Source organism: Lotus japonicus, chromosome 2 (assembly GCF_012489685.1).
Source record: "Lotus japonicus ecotype B-129 chromosome 2, LjGifu_v1.2".
NCBI lineage: Eukaryota > Viridiplantae > Streptophyta > Magnoliopsida > Fabales > Fabaceae > Lotus > Lotus japonicus.
The window spans coordinates 63,892,601-63,915,351 of record NC_080042.1 but is presented as its reverse complement, the minus strand read 5'-3'; the positions used below and the strand labels follow the sequence as shown (position 1 = coordinate 63,915,351).

The following is a 22,751-nucleotide window of genomic DNA, read 5'->3' as shown; positions in this document are numbered from 1 at the left end:
GACCGCTACAAGACCATGCCTTGAGACAATTGGATACCACTGACCTTTGGAAAGCTTGCAAGGATTTTGCTTCTGATGGTAGATGGGATGTTTTCCAGCTTGCTAATGTCCTTCCCAAAGACATTATAGACATCATCCTTACGATTAAAACCCCTTCTGCCCAGGCCTCTCCCGATGCGATTGCTTGGAACCCGACTGCCGACGGGAATTTCTCTGTTAGCTCAGCTTATAAGACCTTGACTAGCAATGGCTCTAAGGATGATTCAAAACTTTTCCAGGAATTATGGAATTGGAGAGGGCCTCAGAGGGTAAAGATTCTCTTATGGAAAGTCGCCAAAGGAGTCCTTTTAACTAACCAGCAAAGAGTCCACAAACACATGGCGGAGGTCTCAGATTGCCCAAGGTGTCCCAATCAAGTGGAATCTATCATGCACACCCTTCGTGACTGTATTTTTGCAGTTCAGGTTTGGCGTATTTTTCTCCCCACTCCCATGATTACAGACTTCTTCAGGACTGGTAGGCAGGACTGGTTGATGAATAATTTGACAAATCTTCATACCTACCATCTTGGAATTCCATGGGGGGTTGCCTTTGGAGTTATTATGGATAAAATTTGGAAAGCCAGGAATGATCTGGTGTTTGAAAATATTGGGACCGTGGCGGTGGGAGTTGGCAGACAAGCTTCAAACGTTATCCAAGACCTGAGATTAGCCGCGAAAACTAACGCAACCGCCATGACAGCGGGAAGAATTGCTCGCACAATCGCGGTTACCTGGTCTCCCCCTCCAGTAAATTGGATTAAGGTAAACTCTGATGGCTCCCTCATTGCTGAAAGCCATCGTGCAGCTTGTGGTGGCATCTTGCGTGATCATCAAGGGAAATTCTTGGCTGGCTACTCTGTGAAGCTAGGAAACTGCTCAATCCTGCAAGCTGAACTCTGGGGGTTGCTTCATGGCATCAGACTTGCTAAGGAGAAAAGTTATAACAGAGTGCTTTTAGAGAGTGATTCTGAAGTGGCCATTGGGTTGCTTACCAAAGGTTGCAGGCCCCATCACCCGTGTAGCCCATTGATTAATGAAATTTTGCTTTCAATGGGCCAAGATCATAATTTTCACTGGAAACATATTTTCAAAGAAGCTAACTCAACAGCGGACAGCTTTGCAAAGAATGGCATTAACATGTCAATGGACTACAGATTATTTGAGGCCCCCCTCCTTTTGTCTTGTGCCTTTTATGTTTGATTTCTGTAACACGTTGTACCTGAGATCCTAGGTTCTCTTCTGTTTGGGCTTTAGCCCCGTTTTCTAATAAAAAAAAAGTTTTCTAAAGCTATTATTAATATATTTTGTTATCATAAATTATATTCAATATGTAATCTCTTACATAAAATTAATAAATTTAACCACCCAAATTATCCTTACCTTCATATCCTTTTTTATGTTTTTTTTAACGTATCCTTTTCTATGTTGTTATACCGCAACAATTTCCTTCAACCCCTTAACTTCCGCGTTTTCTCCCTCCCTACCCCATTTCTCCCAGGCATTTTGTTTTTGCTTTTTGTCTCTATTTACCCCAATTTCTAGAATCTGTGTCCGCTTCTCACTTTGCTATAATTTGGAAAGCCTTTTCCCCTCTATTAATAGCGTTTTGACGTGTCTTCAGATTCACAATCATCTTCCTCTACATGCCTCCTTGTGATTTTTTGATTTCCTCTTCTAGGTTTTCTTTTTCTACCTCTTTTGGTTCCGAGCATGGGTAATTGGAGAAATCATGGTGAATATCATCATCATCATCATCATTGGAGAAGATCATCATCATCACCCTTCAACAAAAAACCCCCTTTGAGTTAGTGCACTATATAATTTATGTATTTATATATTTATTTGTTCTTTTGTACAATAGTTTCTCTGTGTCATACTTGAAAAATGTGATTCAGTAATATAATTAATGTTTATGATGACTATGATTTTGAATGTGTCGAATTGAAGTTTGTGTTTAAGAGAGTGAGTATCTTTTTTATACTTATTTTGAGCTTAAATATTGATGTTTGAATGAGCCATTATCATTGTTTTTAATTTTGATGGGATGGTTTCTAATTTTATACACCCTCCGGTCACATATATAAGCAAAAAAACATTTTTTAGGTTCATTCATTTAATGAATGTATCTAGTCATTAAAACAACTAGATACATTCATTAAATGAATGAACCTAAAAAATGTTTTTTGCTTATATATGTGACCAGATGGTGTATTAGTCATAAGTTTCTTTGTACTAGCTTTAATTATATATATTGTTCATTTTTCTCATCATATGTTGGGTTTTAGAGGCACTGAAGTAGTATAATTCTTGTGAAGGTGAGGTTGACAGATTTAAATGATCATGGTTTGTATGTCCCTTTGTTTGATTGGTCCCATGTTAATGGATCCTGGAGTATTGAACTAATTAAGAGATCGTTAGTATACCAATAAATATAACAGAAAACAAGTTTTTTTTTATAGAAATTTGAGCTCAAACTTTTTTGATTTTAACTTTCTTCATACTTTCTTAGTTTCTTATCACATATCGTGCATACATGTTTACTTTCACGATCCGTTGTTTGCTCATATATATTTTCTTGTTTGTTTTCATTTATTTTTTTAGGAATTTTCCATTTATATTTTGAATTAGTTTGTAGACACTCATTCATTGTTATTACAATCTTACATTGTTTTAAACTCAGCTGGTTTGCAAGCACAATCAAAACTGCAATATGGCGGTTTAAGAGGTCTTTGCCACTATGTTTCAATCACAAGTGCATCTGTATTAGCCACAATTTTTTATAATTTAAATAATCACATTGAAACCACAACCACTATAGCTTGTCTTGTTTTTATCAAATATCCATGCTCGATTGATCAACTTATAATCCTATTGTTTTTGGCTCGTAGAATTTTGGAAGCCAACGGTGCCAAGTTGGGAAAAAAGGTTTTGTGCTTCGGTTGGAATCACATGGTCAAATCTATTAGAAAAAAAGAAGTATTCATGGTTATATGACAACGTAATGAATTGGGATGATTCTGCTGGTAAAGAGGCATTTGACAATGCAAAAAAAAGATTTTGGGCATCGATGAATGACCTTCCATGCGATGTACCTTTGCTTGATCCTAACACTTACATTGATGATATAGATTGGAATTCAACTATTGACCCTGAGCTTATTCTAAACTTGGAAAAAGATGACATAGAGCCCACTAAGCAAGGACAAGGTGAGACTGTTGTGATTCTTGATAGTTTGATCCTTTCAAATTATTCATTTTCCGGCCCTGGATGGGGGGATGAAACTGACACACCAAAACACACTGAAAATGCTCATGTAAATACTTGGGGGTGGAATACGAGGGAGAACTAGGAGAACTAACAGAGATACACCTACGAAATGTTTAGAGGAGCTGATTGGAATAGGAATGAAGACAAAATAAAGGAAGAAACATATACTGGCATGGCATAAGGCCCCTACATACCATGATAGTAGTAAGTATCAAATGGGAGATGGGAGAAACAATGGAGGTGGAAGGGGAAATTTCACTTATTACTGTCCTTGGGGGCATGATAAACCTAATGCATGATATAAAAGAAGATAAAAAGTGAAGGCTCCATGAGCTTGAACTACAAGAACTTATATTGAACAAGGAGGAGGTTGAATTTTCTTCCTGTTTTTTGTTGTTGCATGGGAAGAATCATGTTTCATGTTTAACATACTATAATGCATCTACATTACTTGAAAATGTTCATGTCTATTCATAAAACGTTATTTAACATACATAATGTGTCTACATTACTTGAAGATGTTCATGTCTATATGTGATAAGTGTATTTCGATCTTTTATTTGTGCCATCTTTTTATCAATTCAATTTTGTTCACCTTTGAATATTTAATTTGCTATCAGACTAGTACTCACATAAGCTACATTTTTTTAAAGGTAAATAGTTATTGAGCTTGCACATTGATCAAACGACAATAAATAGGCAATAAATAAATAAATTTGCAAGTATCATGTATTCATAAAAGAATAAAAAAAATATTCCATACTGTCTTTTTAAGTCATGGTTGTCTCATCATTATTGATGTTTGTCTTTTTTTTTCTACATCGGAAAGAAATTATTGATGTTTGTTCTCCCCTTTCCATTTGTATATTACTCTTTTTTTATTTATTTATATTTTGTATTTTCTGAATTCCACAATATCTTGCCATTTCTCTAGTTAAAATAGTAGTTCTTTTTAACAAGATGTTAACAATTTGTGTACACAATCTTCTGCAATTAATTGGTAAGACACAATATTTTCATTATCTTATTGATCTAAATAAGCTACTAAAATCCAACAGTTGGAAACAATATTTTTATGAGTAAATACACACATCCCTCAAGGTTTTTCAGAGTTATAATTAACCTCATTTTTCTCTTAAATATACACTCCATTCCCTTTAACACAATCCAAAAAATCCTAACACAATATACATGTAACACCAAATTAATTAATTTATAAATAAATAATAAATAAAATAATTATCTTCTAAACAAATAACATATATCTTATTATTTGACAAATATTTATAGAATATTTTAAATTACTAATGAATGGTTGGTTTATGTGGTACATGCTTGATTCCTCTTAAGTAAGGCCCCGAGTTCAAGTATAATGAAAAAAATCTCGCTTTATGCACCAAAAAAGAATTTTTAAACTTCTCTATATAAAAAAAGAATTCAACTTTATATTTATTACGCATATCTATTATGGAAAAAATATTTCCAAGGTACATCAACAAGTCTATAATTTTAAAGAAAATAAAAAAATAGTTTCAAATAAACACAGTGAAATATTTTTAAATTATTTTAAAGAAACAATTTTTTTATAAATAAAACAAGAAATATTCTTACCAGATAAATATAGAAATTAATTTCACTTTAGGTCCCTCTAGTTTGAACAATGTGATTTTTTCCCTCTTAGTTTTTTAGCTAATTAAGTCCTCATACTTTTAAAATTAACAAATTTGGTCCCTTTGCCACTTTTATATACAAAAAATATTTAGGTCTTCAATTTCTGTTCAAATATTATAGGGTTTATAATTTCAAAAAAAAAATATTATAGGGTTTATGATATATTTGAGATATAATATAAATTTGAACGTTCAAAATTTAAAATTTTATTGAAAAAAAAATCATAAAATTTAAAGGATTTTATAAGATTTGAAATTAGGGTTTAAAAAAAGGAGAAGTTTGTTTTTTTTTTCTTCGAATTTTGGTGAAATTTAATAAATTGATCGGTCTTTGAGTAGAATAAGGTTTCCAGTGATTTAATGAGATCAATTTGTGAAAATCACATTTTGAGAATCAGAATTTGATTTTTTTAAGTAGGTTGAAATATGTTTTTAGATCCTAATAAATAAAGAGAAATCTAAATTGGTAGATATAAAAAAATTTCGTTGCTTTTAGTCCGTTGACTTATTTTCTAAATTTGACGAGCGATTTTTGATATTGATTGCTCCAAACATTGTTGTTGAGACTATTACTTGATAGGATGCCCGAATATAAGTGTCATTACAAGTAGTATTAAGCGGGCAGCGATAGGGTAAGTGAATTCGATTTTTGCTTTAATCACATCTAAAGAGATACTGCGGTCTACGAGTACTCAGTCCCAGATTCCATCGCCGCGACCATCTGAACATTTCGTAGATAGTGATTGCAAGAAATTGAAGGAAAGTGCAAGATAATGACAAAATATTCTGTGAGAATTTCTATATAAAATATTCTGACTTCAAGTGGTCTGGCCCAGTAACAAGAAGTGCCCCTCCCCCAGTAAAAAAAAATTTGATTTTTGCAAGAGCCCACGTATTACATATTAAACTAAGTAGATACCAAATAAACTTCCGAGGTGGGACTCTTTTGCACTTCATTTTGAAGCTTCTATGCTTCAAATTGTAGCGAAACACAAAAATGGGTCAATTACCAATGAGCACGGTGCCATTGGGATTGAGCCAGATGTGAGTCATTTAATTGTAATCTTGTGTTATGAATCCAGAACGGAACAATCAGTTAGATGAGGATAATGTGCCCATTCAGTGAGAAGAATTCCATGTAAACAGAGCATTAGAAAAAATATAATAAAATCTTATGAACATTCCGATCAATTTTCTTGAATATGCTGAATTCTGATAGAAAAGATATCACTCTGATTGCATGTGAATATGTGATAGAGTTTTTATAGAGAAGTTTAGATCTGTGGCTGCAACTGCAAGTTGGTTAGTCTTGTTAGATTCAGTTACTACAAAATATGTTCCAACTTCCAACTAGCATTAACACAAGGGACATAACTCTGAAACAAATACACAAGCTCAATACCAAAGCAAACAAACAGACTTCTAGAATAATGAATTAGAATTAACATCCTAATTTTGCTCCCTCAAACTGTGTTTGAATTGAACTAGTGCCAGCTTGTAGAAGTCATGTAGAGTAGTGAACCTCACTTGAATTAGAAATATCTTCCACTAATCTTGGGACAGAATATGACTAGGAGTTTTTCTGTGAGAAAGGCATGTCCAGCTTTTGTAGTAGTGTAGAATAAGATTGTAAGAGTTAAACACAGTAACCAACACACAGAGTCTAAAAAATCATTTGGGCCATTGGTCGATTAAATCTATAAACTATATAAAGGGAGAGTTTTTGCAGCCTTGGGGTAAATCAGTCAATCAACAAATAATTTCAAAGACTATGAAGCTTGACCATGGATATTTTGGTAAAGATGTCTTTTATTTCACTTGGATTGAATCTCAGCCGTCCATTTCATAGCAATCTCAATGTCTTTCTGCATTCCCAAATGAATTCACTAAACTTAATTGTAAAAATCAATGCATTCATTCATATGGGGTCCTAAAAACCTTTGAAGAAACCTTCAATATTCTTAAATTTTTTTAAACCTTTCATCTTCTTCAAAGCTTAAATTACATGTATAAATAGCCCTTTGCTCCATACTTTTTTTTGCCAGTTTTCTTACTTTTATCTTTGCTTTTTATTTGGTTTATAGTAGATTCGGTCATAGGCGCTTCAAGCTTGATCAAACTCCCAAATGGTGAATGACTTTTCATTGTACTTTTTGTTTTTTCCTTCTATTATATCATTTCTTTGTCTTTTGCCAATCTTTTAAAAAGTGAGTGTGTCTATCAACGTTTGAGCTTCTAATTTAGAATATCATAATTTGGTTTTTGTTCATTTCAGGTTCAAACTGTGCATGTGGAGAAGATGATAGATTAGATTGTTATGAGAGGAACAAGTAAAGTAAGACACATGTGTAAAGAAATCATGATTTGAAAGTTACCTAATAAATTTGTATTTCTTTCCTTTAAACTTTCATGCTTGAATTTATAAATTGTTATTTTATTGGGTGAAGACTCAACTTGCATCATTTTTTGACGTGGCTTTGAAACACAAAAATAAGAATTTGTGTTTGGAATTTGGTTTAAATAATCAAAATGAAGGAACTCTTGCTTCCATAGTTGAACAACTTGGAAGATAAACTGAATTGCCTAGGAAAATGCACGCTATGAAGGGTAGTTGCTGCAACAGTTACGATACGAGTGATGAGGATGACCAAGCTTCTAATTCATGATTTTTATCTTTACATGATGTGGTATCTATTCCTTTACTCTTCTTATACTTTTTTTATACTTAAAAAAATAATATCATTGTCTTTCATCCATATATCGTTCTAATATGGGCAAGACTTTTTGTTAAGTATTTCAAGTGATTTGTTTTATTGGTAGCGAAAAAGAATGAGAAATATCTTACTGCAACAGAGACACATAAATCTTTAGAAGTGTGGATTAAAGAAGAATGAAATAGACGACGGCTAAAGACCCCAACATTGTTCATAAAGGTTTTATAAGTTTGTGGAAGAAGATTGAAAACTCTGGTGGCTCATAAAGTCTCCATAGTGCAAAGCCTGTTATGAAAACCATAAAAGTATGGTAGACAATGAAACAAAATTGGAGGGGTAATAATGCAGAGAAATGTTAAAGCAACAAGTGCATCGATTTGAATTACTCCAAACAAATGTTAAATCTATAAATTTTACTTAAATCTGATAGAAGAATGTTCAAGTTCATTGGTATATTGTTTCTTTTTATTTATATTATTAGTAATTATAATAGTAAAAGTTGTACATATTAATATGTATTTATTAACATAATAGAAATTTAACTCTAAAATTGAAACACAATGAGTTGAAGAATATTATAGAGAAGTTGATTGAAACTGATGAGTTATCCATGTCCTTAAGTAATGAAGCATATGTGAATTTGTTTACAGTGTTCTTTGTAAATTGAAGTTTAGTTTTGTCTTTGAACCTCTTTGCATAAAAGAATTGGATATTTTGTCTTAAAGAAGTTTAAAATTTATTATGATATGAGGTTGATACATTAAGAGACTAGATTATATATGTTTTGGGGGCTGCTATCTATTGCTATATACATTTTTCTCTTCGAACAAAGAAACTTAAATTTTTTAATGTTTTTATTTTATTTAAGGCAATAATTTAGCGGTTAATGCTTTTTTATCTACATTTGGTGATTGTTAGTGGACAATGTTCATTTGCTTTTCTGATCTATTTTGTCGAGAGTCCAACGACCATCTGCATTTCACCACTACATTAGATTGACTGACTGCTCATGGGCTAAATAGAGTGAACTCTATGTCGTTCCAATTTTAAGGAAAATATTTTAAAACACATATTTTGTTTCAAATAGATAAAATAAATAAATAAATTCTTCCATGTTACTATTGCAAAAACTAATAACAGACCAAGACATATAAATATAAATAATATTTTTAAATCCAATCATAAATTGATAAATTTATATGAGTCATAAAACTTGAAACAATGTCATTTACATAGAATTTGGGTGAAGCTTGCAAGTGGAAGGCTAAACTTTTCAAGTTCCATTCTATATTAATAATTATAATAACTGATGTCATAGTTAAATCTTAATATATGAAACTTACTTTTTTTATTGTAGTGGTAGGATGAAATAAATAATATAAATGAGATATGTGAAAATGTTGGAATTTTTTTTTAAATTATAAGAATAATATATAAACTTGATTAAAAATAATTTAAAAACATTTAAGGAAAAAATGTCAGAGATATAGATATGAGATATGTATCAAACCAATGTATATGTTCAAATTGAAATAAATAGAAACGTTGTATTTTAAAAGAAAAATTGCCTTTAATTTTAATTTTAATTTTAAGTATCCAATATTATAGTTTTAAATTAAAACCAATAAAAAAATTATTTGAATTTTAATTCATATTTTATTGATTTAAAATTCAATTACATTGAAATAAATGATTTAAATATCATTTACTCATACAACTAATGTAATTTATTGTCATTAACAATTAGAAATTTAATTAATTTGAAACTAAAAGAAATCATTTAAATACCATTTAATCTATTTTTATTTTGATTGTGTAATTGAATGAATATTTAAGGTTGATATAACAATACTTGAGTTTAAATACCCTTTCGTTTACCAAAAAAAATCTATCCCTTTAAAATGTCTAATCATCACAAAAAATAAAGAATTAAATTCATGAGGAAAAAAAAATTTCACATTCATAACTCCATATAACATGTGTAATATTTACATATATTTAATATCTAAAACAGGGGTTTTATAACATTTAGTAATTATAGACCAAATAAAAAAATCATAATTTTATGAGTGTAAACTAAAAAAAATAAAAATGATCTCATAAAAAATAAACAATGTCATTTTAAAATAAAATAAAAAAGTTCTTAGAATGATGCTTTATTTTGCAAGACAAAGACTTCTTAAGTAACGTAGAGGTGAATGCATTTAAAACGAAGATTAAATAAAACATCATTGTCCCCGAGGATTAGCTCAAGTTGTAAGAGTTAGGGGACATAAGAGTTGGGTAAGATGAAGGGTGAAGTTTTCAGGGTTCGAATCCTGAGGAGAGACTAATTTACTAACATTACTAACAATTTACATTTGTCTATCAAAAAATAAAAACACCACTATTCAAAATAAAAATTATAATGCAATACTTTTCTTACACTACTACTTATATTGTTGTAGATTTAAAACTTACTAATGAGCAAATAAAAAATTTCGCATTTGCAAAAATAATCACATTATTGCAAAGCAGCAACAGGTCATTAGTCGGCTTCCCCCAAATGACTCAAATTGATAGGTCCTCAATACCAACTTCCCAAAATAAGCTTATTATGGATGAATTATATGATAGACAAGATCTAACAACATAGTATGTACATCTTCTATCTAACATGACACCGGAATAAAAAAGTGTTTATGAGACGATGATGTCAACAATTAATTAAGATAAATGGTTGTTTATTTTTTTCTATGGTTATGGAGGTACGGAGAAAACTTTCATTTGAAGAGCATAAATAGCAGCTATAAGATGAAAGGACGAAGAACTCAATATTCGCAATCATTATTTTGAAGTTGTAAACTGAACACTCAAAAATATTATAATATTTACTAATAAGCTAAGTTTGAACCAACTTTTTGGAGGAGAAGTTGTTATTGTGGAATGACAATAACAACAGGAAGTTTCAACTTCATGAAAATATTGTATCACAATTTAAAAAAAAAATAATTCAAAATAAAAAGTCAAAAGTAGCTGAAATAAAAACATCAAAATTGACATTCACCACATTTGGAAAAGGTCGATGCCAGGCCGGAGGAAGCTCCCTAGAGGTTGGGCGCATATGAGGTATTTGTTGTCATCAAAGATGAACGCGATGCATCAGCACGTCACAACGAAGAACCCAGCGAAGCGAGAGGCTGGTGACAGAACATGTATTTCAATCCCCTAGAATGGAGTAACATCAGCCAAGGTAAAAACAAACTAAAATCTTGCATATGGATAATACAACCCACTATATTGCCAAGGCAACTCTCAAACAATAAGGGTTGTAAAACAAGACAAGTTAAAAGAATGGGGTATGTCGTCTCAGGGGAGACAAGACACCTCAGACATACTAAATCCATCACAACGCCACGACCAAACAAAAAAACACATTTATAAAAAAAGACTTTAAAAAATTCTTATACAGAATAATATATTAATACAAAAATATCTTTTAGAAAATAACGCAAAAATAATAAAAATACACAAATAAATAAAAGTGAAAATCCCCCGTGCATCACACGGGTCAAAAATACTAGTTTCATTATAAAAAAGTAGTGAGATTGAAATAAACAATTCAATGGGATTTTTAGATTTAAATTGTTGGGCTGTGCCAGCAAAATTCATTTAATATCGTAAGAGTCAATAACCCACATATCAACTTAAAAATATAATGTGACTTTTGTAAAATGTAACATGACTCACGTGACTTTTTTTTTTAATCACGAACATTCATAATTAAACATAATGGGCATAATATTTTGATGATTAGTTCATGGTTGTCGGGTTGTGAGGATACTGGAAAAAAATATTTCATTCTTAATATCTTAATTTTTCATAATAAAAATATTAATTGATGTTTAAATTATAATAACAATTTTCGCTGTGCAGCGCACGGGAAAAAAAGCTAGTATCTTGTTTATTTATTGACCATGTACCAATCATTTACAATCATTACTTAGGTGAATCTTTAAACATTTACCTGATTACTTAATTTTGAATGATGTGTCTGGAGAAAGCTTTATTAATAGAGACATATCCCTTAATTATGATTTTAGAGTATAAAAAGATTGAACTTTATACGACCAACTCGACTTTAAATACCTTGATGCAAAAAAAGATTTATTGAACATGTGGCAACTGTATGGGTGGGGCTAGGGAAGATGAGTGACAGAGTACAAGTTGATAACGTCTCTGAAGGTTTTTGTTATTTCTGGGCCTAAATTCTAAATTAATCCCATGTTGTTGACTACACAAAAAGCACACGACAAAGTCCGTGATGACGAAATCATGTTTTTGGAATAATATAGTTTTCACACTCTTCACCTCCACCTCTAACAGATATGAAAAGATGAGATAATTAAGTATTATAATACTTGAAAACGATAAGAAAAAATGATAGAAATACAGAAAGAAGAAATGAATGAAAATGAAACTGTAGAAAAAATATAGTGTGAACATTTTTTTTTTCTAGAGAAATGTTAGTTGTAAGTAAATTAATCATTCTTGAGATTCGAATTCCTTTCAACTCATTCAACCTTTATGTCTCTAACTCTTACCATTTGAGTTATTATTCCGAGAACATGTGAATATATCATTATTATTATTGATGCTATTGTGTACTAGGAGAGTTTTGAGTTTTGACTAAAATATACAGACTGGGGGAGCTGAACATTGATTGTGAATTTGTGATTGATACGTGATAATTCGGGTTTATATACCACCAAAATGATGTTCATGTTTCACTCTCCACTTCCCACTCCCAAACACAGTTTCAGAGCCACACGTAACGTATCAGCGAACGCGCGGTTGCTGACTCTGAATCAGTGATTCTTCATCCCTCTGTGACTAAGAAACAGAAATGGAGAAAGAACACCAAAACTACACCTCTCTCCATTCACCTTTGATTCAAAACTCAGTGGAAGAAGCAGGCTTGGTGGTGGTTGATACAAAGCTAAACAACCCAACAGAAAGAACTGAAATTCTTGAAGAAGTGAAGAAGCAGCTATGGCTTTCTGGTCCTTTGATATCAGTCACTCTGCTGAATTTCTGCCTCAACCTTATCTCTGTCATGTTTGTTGGTCATCTTGGCGAGTTGGCTCTCTCTGGTGCTTCCATGGCTACTTCTTTTGCATCTGTCACGGGTTTCAGTTTATTGGTGAGTCAATGTTGATTATATACAAACCATTTGTGTTCTTATATTTGTGTTGGTTTGTTGGGAATTTATTGCTGTTAGCACTCTTTGTCTTTTTGTAAATCAATAACTGTTGGTACTTGGAAGTTCCACTGAGGGTTACATGAAAGTCAACATTATTAGTTCAAGGCAAACATGCTGATCATTATTCATTACTACCCCTTTACTTCTATGCAGCAGATTTAGGGTGTGTTTGAGTATATAGCTTATTTACACGCTTATGGCAATAAGTGCTTATCGCATAAGTGCTTATTCATAAGCTAATTGGAGAAACTTATTGAAGTGAGTTGAAAATATGTTATAGGTAAGCATAACCTAATTTGAACAACATATGAAAATAAGCTCAAAACAACTTATAGATAGTTCATAAGCTATTTACATAAGCTTTTCCAAACACTTGCAAAAGCACTTATGCTATAAGATGAGCTCAAATAAACTCTTAGAAACGGGGCCTTAGTATATTTGTGAATAGGAAGTGTCTGACTGTCTGTGGTGATGGTCTAGAGTAAAAACATATATTTTCAAGGAAACTGTTGAGCTTGTCACCTGATTAAAATCAAAACCTTAAAGTATATGAGTTTGTTTTTTAATCTAACACATATGGTACTTAATGGACTTATTCATGATTGGTACTTCATCCCTCAGACTTAAATTTCCAATTGGTAAATTGATAATGGTTTACACTTGACATTTCAAATGATTTTTAATTTGGTTAAAACAGGTAGGAATGGCAAGTGCCTTAGATACCTTATGTGGTCAATCATATGGGGCAAAGCAGTACCGCTTGTTAGGCATTCACATGCAGAGGGCTATGTTAATTCTTATGGTTGTCAGCATTCCGCTTGCGATTATTTGGGCAAACACAGGATCCATCCTCATTTTCCTTGGCCAAGATCCTGAGATATCTGCAGCAGCTGGGGAATATGCTAAGATAATGGTTCCATGCCTTTTTGGTTATGGTCTTCTGCAATGCCTCAATAGATTCTTACAAACCCAAAATATTGTATTTCCAATGATGCTCAGCTCAGGAGTCACGACCTTGCTTCACTTTTTTATATGTTGGATTTTGGTATACAAGACTGGACTAGGGTACAAAGGGGCAGCCGTAGCAAATTCTATATCTTACTGGTTGAATGTTACCATACTCTCGCTCTATGTCAAGTTTTCTCCTTCGTGTAAAACTACTTGGACAGGCTTTTCGAAAGAGGCACTGCACAACATCCCCACATTCATGAGACTTGCCATTCCCTCAGCTGTTATGGTCTGGTAATTATTTTCTCTAATACTTCAATACCCCCTATCGTGATAGATAACTGCTTGCTGTTTTTGTTACTTTTCTTTTGAGGTTCTAATGCTCATTCAAAGTTTATCATACTTATTTTGTTGAACAGCTTGGAAATGTGGTCATTTGAACTCATGGTTCTGCTCTCTGGTCTTCTCCCAAATCCAAAGTTGGAAACATCGGTGCTTTCTATCTGGTTCGTTCATATTTTAGATGCTATTCACCATTGTTACACATACTTGATATTGTTGTTGCTGTTTTACTCAATTTGGTTACTTGGTTGGCTCTGTCAGCTTGAATACATCAGCAGCTGTTTGGATGATCCCCTTTGGACTCAGTGGGGCAGTAAGGTTATAATTTCTCCTTTCTTTTTAGAATTTAGTGGCAACCTCACCATTTTATTTGAGCACTCATATGTGAAACGTTTTGCTCTCTTTCTAATTTGCTTGTTGAAAACTCCCCTTGCTTTATAGTTCCATTTATGCTTGCATCATTCTTGCAGCATTCGTGTCTCAAATGAACTTGGAGCTGGTCATCCACGGGCTGCACGTTTAGCAGTGGCCGTCGTCATAGTGATTGCCATTATTGAAAGCATCTTAGTTGGAGCTGTGCTGGTCCTAATACGTAATATTTGGGGTTATGCTTATAGTAATGAAGAAGAAGTGGTCAAATATGTAGCAACTATGTTGCCAATTCTTGCAGCATCCAACTTTCTGGATGGAATCCAATCTGTTCTTTCAGGTGTTTTTATTATTCATTTCTTTAATCTATTGTCTGTATAGGAGCTATGATTCAAAAGCATTGACTGAGACATATCACATATAGGAGCTTTCATAATATATCATATGAAGGAAACTAATAGTGCTGGATGGCAAAGTAATGCTTTAATTAAATAAAAATATAATACCCAACTGAAATCTTGTTACTATGAACCATTACCATTTACATTTTCACAAATGAAGTGGTTTCAAGAAGGAAGGTATATATTGGTAGAAATCGTGAAAACTATGTACTGCTACATGAATTTCCTAATCACTACAATATTAAGTAGTAATTAAGCAAATAATCTCGAAATAATATTTTGCAAGTATCATTTAGTAGCTATATTACATGGTGACTTGCTTTCTGCTTCTTGTTTTACGTTTTAACCCTTATCATTTATACCACTAAAAAGAGAAATAAAGCAGAGTAACACTAATATGTGTACATGTAGATTTCAGTCGAACAATTGTCAGATTTGATCTTCTTTCGGTTTCAACTTTTCTTATTAAACATTGCATGTATATGTGAATGACGTGCCTACAATTGAGACTTAGACAGGGCTTGCTTGCTTGTGTAGTATTCATTTTTTTAGGATCTACATTCTTCTTGCTTGTTGCGTAAGCATGAACTATATGATTTATTTTCATAAAGCTTATTAATAAATCTGAAAGAGAAGGGAAGTCTGAAGAGGAAAACTTATACTGCACGTTTTGTGATCTGTGATAGCGATTGAGTTAGTAGTAGTACAAATGATCTTTCTTCATTTTGTCAGGCAATGCTAGAGGATGCGGTTGGCAGAAAATTGGTGCATTTGTGAATCTGGGGTCGTACTATATAGTTGGAATTCCAGCAGCTATCGTGTTAGCTTTTGTATTGGATATTGGAGGGAAGGTAAAAAATAACTTTCTTTTGTAGCATAGCTTTGAGACTGATTGTTAATTTTACAAAAATTACAAGAATCTAATTTGGTTCTATCTGCTAAATACTTTTATGTAGGGGCTGTGGCTGGGAATCATATGTGCACTCATTGTTCAAGTATTTTCCCTAATGATTATTACTATACGAACTGATTGGGAGAAAGAGGTGAAACTTTTCATTTTTTCTTTGTAATCTCTTTCATCATCCTTTCATTTTTGTGACGAAGGATGCTGACATGTCTTATTTTTCTTTCATCATCCAGGCAAAGAAGGCCACAGATAGAGTCTATGACTCAGTAACACCAGAGAGCATAGTCACATGAAGCTGTAATATCTCTGCAGATACACATTCTTATCGAGTAATACAAAGAAGAAGAAGAAGACACAGTATAATTTTGTAGTAACTGTTGGTTAGATAGTTAAGCAACCAACTCAGTAAGTTGGTTAATTTTGTCAGTTAGAAGGAGGTTAGTTTTCTGTTAGCCTCTCTTAGTCTCTTTTACTCTTCGCTCGGTGGTTTAGTCATGAACTCATGATATATCACAGTAAGTTGAATACATAATTTTTCTTCCACTTTTATCATTTTTTCTGAGTTTGATTTGCTAAGAATGTTGAATAAATTGTTCTTGGAAGAAAGAATAAGAGCTTTGCCACCATTCTTTTTGTAGAGAAGTCCAGTTATATATGGCCGAAAGAATAATGTGATCTTGATGATCTAAAATGGGGTACAATCTAGAATGTAGATGATCTAGCTGACCGTTTGTGAAGTTTTTTGTTTTCGATTTTCTCTTGTAGGATATGTTTGAAAGTTTGTGGAGGGGAAATGAAGAATATGTGCTGTGTCTAAAAGATTCTAAAAGGTTGATGTTTTTTATTGACATATAAACAGAACACAACTAGTCATTGATTTCACAAACTAAATCAAGTTAAAAATAGAAGAGGAAGAGAAACGGAAAAGAACTTATGTTGATCCTCATTCATGACAGTCATTCAAAAGTTACATCAAGTACTTAATACTTGAGACTTAAGTCACAAGAAAACTTTTTTTGGTGTAAACCACCCAATATCCGATCACCCTTCAACTATTCCAGATTCGAAATTTAGTCACAATTAAGACTCCTCATCTCTCTTGTGCCAGATCGAACCCAAGAGCTCTTCGCACACACTTCAGTCTGTGTTGCCAACTGAACTACCCCTTGTGGGTAAATCACAAGAATACAACTCAATTAAAAGGCAGAGTTGGCAATCTAGCTAATATTGAAGGTTAAGTTGAATGAGCAGTTCAAGTGTTATTGTCACACCTTGCTCTTGACTTTAATAATGAAATGAATTGCTCCATGTCTCCATGTGTCAAATTTTGCTTCGTTTGTGTATCAACACGGTGGTACATTTTTTTTTTGGTTTTGATTGATAACAATGATTCTTTTCTCCTTAACATCCTTTTTTTTGTCAAACTCCTTAACATCCTTAAACATACATGATAGGCCATTTATCATGAATAACAATGATTTCCAGAACAGCTTTCTCCTGTTGCTGTTGACTCCTTGTAATGTGCTATTTTAAAACAAACAAACTAGTAACAATCTATACTAAGCAAGCGGCTACCGAGGAGAGAAGTGATAAATGGTTTGGTAATTTATTTGTCAGTGGCAATAATTGCTTTGATATCATTGGCAGAGACAGATGTTCAACAGTTAAAGGAAAATGAAACAAGAAAAAAAAAAGTTTAAGTGATCATGTTTTCAATGATATCAGTCTTTTGTTTTCAAAAATGCAATATAATAGTCTCTTTTCCTCTAAGACTCTCACTGTTCAAGACTCATTCAAGAGGTAAACCATTCTTATTCAAGGAAATCAAACTCTTCACGGTTATAAACTGTGTCTCTCCCGCTTTGCAACTAAGAAGTAGGAACTGAGAAGAGAAATGGAGAGTGAACACCAAAAGGCATCTCTTCACTCTCCTTTGGTTCAAAGCTCAAGGGCAACAGAAAGAACAGAAGTTATTGAAGAAGTGAGGAAGCAGTTATGGCTTTCGGGTCCTTTGATATCTGTGAGCCTCCTAAACTTTTGCCTACAAGTTATTTCTGTCATGTTTGTTGGACATATCGGCGAGTTAGCTCTCTCAGGTGCTTCTATGGCCACTTCTTTTGCAACTGTCACAGGTTTCAATTTATTGGTGAGCTCTCTTTTCTTTAACTGCAACGTGAATGAACTTTCATCACAATCCATAAAAATAGTATCATTAATTTTTTGTCTTGAAGTGTGTACTAACGTCTTTACACCGGTGCCAACGGATATCCAAACACAGCTTTAACTTCCCCTTTTGGATTGATATCTAGTACCCTTGTAACACAGGCAATGAATAATGAAATGTGATCAAAGCATTCTCTGCATTTTTTTATTGGTTAAACCAGTCAGGATTGGCAAGTGCCTTAGATACCTTATGTGGCCAGTCATATGGAGCAAAGCAGTATCAGAATTTAGGCATATACATGCAGAGGGCCATGGTCGTTCTTACAGTTGTAAGCATTCCAGTAGCAGTTATTTGGGCAAATACAAGATTCATTCTTGTTTTCCTTGGCCAAGATCCTGAGATATCTGCAGCAGCTGGGGAATATGCTAAGTTAATGGTTCCAAGCCTTTTTGGTTATGGTCTTCTGCAATGCCTCAATAGATTCTTACAAACCCAAAATATTGTATTTCCAATGATGTTCAGCTCAGGAGTAACAACTTTTCTACACTTCTTTATATGTTGGATTATGGTATTCAAATCTGGACTAGGGTACACAGGGGCTGTTGTAGCAAATTCTATATCTTACTGGTTAAATGTTACCATCCTTTCACTCTATGTCAAGTTCTCTCCTTCATGTAAAAAAACATGGACAGGCTTTTCCAAAGAGGCACTGCACAACATCCCCACATTCCTAAGGCTTTCCATTCCTTCAGCTGCTATGGTTTGGTAATTTCATTCTAACATACTTCAGCACACCCTATAATAGACCAGTATTCATTATATCAGTTGTTACTTTTCTTAACAATATTACTCATTCATTTGTTTCATTGATCCTAATTTTGTTTTCAATTGTTTTGTCATTCTTAACAGCTTGGAAATGTGGTCTTTTGAAATGATGGTTCTCCTTTCTGGTCTTCTTCCAAATCCAAAGTTGGAAACATCAGTGCTATCTATCTGGTTGTTTTCCTATTTCAGAGTTCAGATGCTTGTCACAATTGTTTCATACTTTCATCAATATATTGTTGTTGACTCTTGGACTTTTGCCAGCTTGAATACTACAGGAACTGTTTGGATGATTCCCTTTGGACTCAGTGGAGCTGTAAGGTAAGTATTTCCATGATCTTATATCTATCAAACATTCAATTTCTTCCTAATTTTCATTTTTGCAATTTCCCCCAAGATCTGGTGTACAAAGTCTCATGAATGCTTTGCATGATATTCTTGCAGCACCCGTGTCTCAAATGAACTTGGAGCTGGTAATCCACGAACTGCCCGTTTAGCAGTGTGTGTTGTTGTAGTGATTGCCATTATCGAAAGCATCTTAGTTGGAGCTGTGATGATCCTAATACGCAATATCTGGGGCTATGCATTTAGCAATACAGAAGAAGTGGCCAAATATGTAGCTACTATGATGCCAATTCTTGTAGCATCTAACTTCCTGGATGGATTTCAATGTGTTCTTTCAGGTTTTTCCTATTTCCCCCTTTTGTCATTTACTGTGTACATAGGAGCTAGCTATGAGTCAAAAGCACTGACAGAGACAATTATAGGGTTTGGAATTTCCAATATATATCATTGAGTAAAATACACTCCCCTCCCTTAAGGTTTGCCAATATGACACTCAGCCCCATTCTTGATTAAAATCTACACTCCACCCCACCTACTCTACCAAGTTAACTACATCTTAAAAGATGCTCACGGAATATTCTCTTTAATTCCAAACTAATAGATTTAAATTTTTAAATAATAAAAAAAATTATTATTATTTTTATTTAAAAAATTTAAGAAATTTACTATTAATATTTTTATAATAATCTATTTGAAACTAGTTACTGTATTATATGTTGACGAAAGCTACAAATATTCTCACAATATAATTCATAATATTAGATGACTTTTTTTCATCATAAAATTCATCTTGGATTATATAATTTCAAGATATATGAATTATATTTTAATTTCTTATTGGTACATTAAAAAGATAAATTGCATCATCTAAGACTTCCCATACCCAACTGATATATCCCAGAGCTCTTACCACTTGAGCTATCATTTAAGGACATACAACATCAGATATGAAACTATACCTTATTCAGTTATTCTAGCAGACCAAGCACCTCACGTAATAATCATCTCTTATTTGTTGCATTTTCCATTTTATTTGCTAAGATAATATTGCATGTTACAAGTGCAACCAATCTATGAAGCTAATAATATACTAATTTAGAAGGTGACCAGAACAATCATAAATTTGTTTTTGGAATTTTTATTGGAATAAATGTCATCTAATTAATCATGAAATTTTGTTAGTACAATTAATCATCTAATAGAAGTATTTTTTTAGTCTAAATTTATATTTGTAAACTTAAATGTTATTGATATTCCTATACAATATTGTGAAAATATTTAATTGTAAATATCTTAAACTTCTTGAAATAAAAAGTAATAAAGGGAAATTTTTTAATTTTATTATTATTTAAATATTTAAATTTATTAGTTTGGAATTAAAGAGAATATTCGCGAGCATCTTTTAACATGTAGTTAACTTGTTAGATTGAGTGGGGTGGAGTGTAGATTTTGGTTAAGAATGGGGTTGAGTGTCAAATTAGCAAATCTCAAGGAAGGGGAGTGTATTTTACTCTATATCATTCTGTTTAAGTATAAGCTTTCTGTTACCAGGTGAAAATGTCAAGTGGGCTGGATTTAGTTCTTAAAAGGAGTGTGGATTGGTAGAAATCATGAAAATTATATGTTGCTACGTTAATTTTCTAATGATTTCAAAAAAGTATATTAAGTAGTTCATGTTTTATATGTATGTATCAATTAGTTGCTACTTGCCGTTCATGTTTTATATGTATGTATCGACCGAAGTACTAACCTTGCAAGCTTCGTAGTCGCCTTCGTTCTTCGTTTTCTTCTTCGATTTTGGGTTCTTCCTTCTTTCTCCCTTGTTTCTTCCTTCGTTCTTCGCAGAGAGGTGTTCGATAGTTACTATGTTTGCCCGGGCAAAGTAAGTGAGTGAAAATGACTGTGTTAATTCAGTTTCTAGGTAATTTAATGTGTTATAATTAAGAAGGATAATTAGTAAATAATTAGTAAGATAATTAGTAAGTTTTAATTTTATTTAAATTTAATGAAAAAAGGAAAAAAAAATCCAGCTGACCTCATTAATTGACGTGGCACCGGCCACGTCAGCCGGCGGAGCTCCAGCGTTGACCCAACCGGCCGGAGGGACCAAAGCCAACTATTTTGCCAAAAACTGGGGACCTAGCCCCACCTTTGCTCCGGCGAGGGACTAAAGTCATATTTATGACAAAAGATGGGGACCAAAAACTGGATTAAGCCTTAATTTTTTCACCCGAAAAATAGCTCGTTTACTTCGTGGCTTCCTATTTCTTTTGTGGTTACAATTTATCAAGAACTAAGTAGAAAATGTGTAAAAGAAGGCTTTCCTATTTAAGGAATGAACAGAACAAGCAGAGGAAATCCTAGAAAGAAAAACTTATAGTGGGAGTTTTCTTTAATGCTGAAAGCTTTATGGTATTTGATGGCTATTTTGCTAAAACAGGTGACATTTTTGGCTCACTATGTCATCTATAATTCAGGAACTGCAAGAGGATGTGGTTTGCAGAAAATTGGCGCATTTATTAATCTGGGGTCATACTATTTAGTGGGAATTCCGTTAGCTATGGTCTTGGCTTTTGTATTGCATATTGGAGGGAAGGTAAAATATTATTGATGTTTCTTTGTAGCATAGTTTTTAGACTGATGGTTAAGTGTTACAAAGATTGCAATAATCTGATTTGGTTCTGCCTGCTAAATACTTTTATGCAGGGGCTTTGGCTGGGGATCATATGTGCACTCATTGTTCAAGTATTTTCTCTAATGATCATTACTTTGCGTATTGATTGGGAGAAAGAGGTGAAGTTTTGCATTATTTTCTTATTAATCTCTTTCATCTTTCATTTTTGTGACGCAAGTGCTGACACATGTATTATTTTTTGGGCTCCTTGTCAGGCAAAGAAGGCCACGGATAGAGTCTATGACTCAATAAATCCAGAGAGCATAGTCTCATGAAGCTGCAATATCTCTGCAGATGCACGTCATGGATAAATTCTATTTGGATGAAAGCAATATGAGATTTGTTACCTTATTTCTCTTGAGAAGTGTATGTCCAATTGTACATGTCCGAAAATGGTACTATGATCATGATCATAAATTTATAATAGGCTTTGTTCCGGGAACCCTGACCGAGGACGGACAGGGCACCCAGGACGGGGCTAGGCCCCACGGAACGTCCCAGCCAAGGGACAGTTTGGGGGAGTCCAAGGGCCTCCTGCACCCGGGCCCCACCACCAAGGGTGAAGACAAGAAACCCGGGGCCCACTATGTAGAGGTTGACCTAGGCCAACTACCCTAGGGGGTAGGTTGGCTGGTGCAGATCCGTAGGGGCCCCCAAACCGTTGGATCACTGTTCCTCGACAGGAAATCTAACGGTGATCCGTGCCCCCAGGTACGTGCCATGCATGACGTTGCATGGCTCTAACCCTAATTCTACCTCTCCTATATAAAGGGAACACTTCTTCTCTCCAAAGGTAACGTATTCTCTCCAAACCCACCATTCTTACAACTTCTCTCACTGACTTT

At 33.3% G+C, this 22,751-nt stretch overlaps 2 protein-coding genes across 3 annotated transcripts; both read left to right on the top strand.

Moving 5' to 3' along the window:
• Positions 1 to 12,345: 12,345 nt before the first annotated feature.
• LOC130738825 (protein DETOXIFICATION 16-like) lies at positions 12,346 to 16,543 on the top strand. Its single transcript, XM_057590990.1, has 8 exons — positions 12,346 to 12,874; positions 13,632 to 14,176; positions 14,302 to 14,388; positions 14,486 to 14,542; positions 14,695 to 14,933; positions 15,727 to 15,845; positions 15,951 to 16,037; positions 16,135 to 16,543. The coding sequence occupies exons 1-8, from the start codon at positions 12,578 to 12,580 to the stop codon at positions 16,192 to 16,194; spliced, it is 1,491 nt and encodes a 496-aa protein (XP_057446973.1). The 5' UTR covers positions 12,346 to 12,577; the 3' UTR covers positions 16,195 to 16,543.
• A 173-nt stretch (positions 16,544 to 16,716) lies between these two features.
• LOC130738824 (protein DETOXIFICATION 16-like) lies at positions 16,717 to 22,299 on the top strand. Of its 2 annotated transcripts, XM_057590989.1 has the most exons (8): positions 16,717 to 18,047; positions 18,286 to 18,830; positions 18,975 to 19,061; positions 19,152 to 19,208; positions 19,332 to 19,570; positions 21,710 to 21,828; positions 21,939 to 22,025; positions 22,122 to 22,299. In XM_057590989.1, exons 1-8 carry the CDS (start codon positions 17,796 to 17,798, stop codon positions 22,179 to 22,181), a joined length of 1,446 nt encoding a protein of 481 aa, XP_057446972.1. In that variant the 5' UTR covers positions 16,717 to 17,795; the 3' UTR covers positions 22,182 to 22,299. The 2 variants fall into 2 exon arrangements, with proteins under 2 accessions (XP_057446972.1, XP_057446971.1); XM_057590988.1 differs by having other exon boundaries at positions 18,975 to 19,208.
• The last annotated feature ends 452 nt before the right edge of the window (positions 22,300 to 22,751 follow it).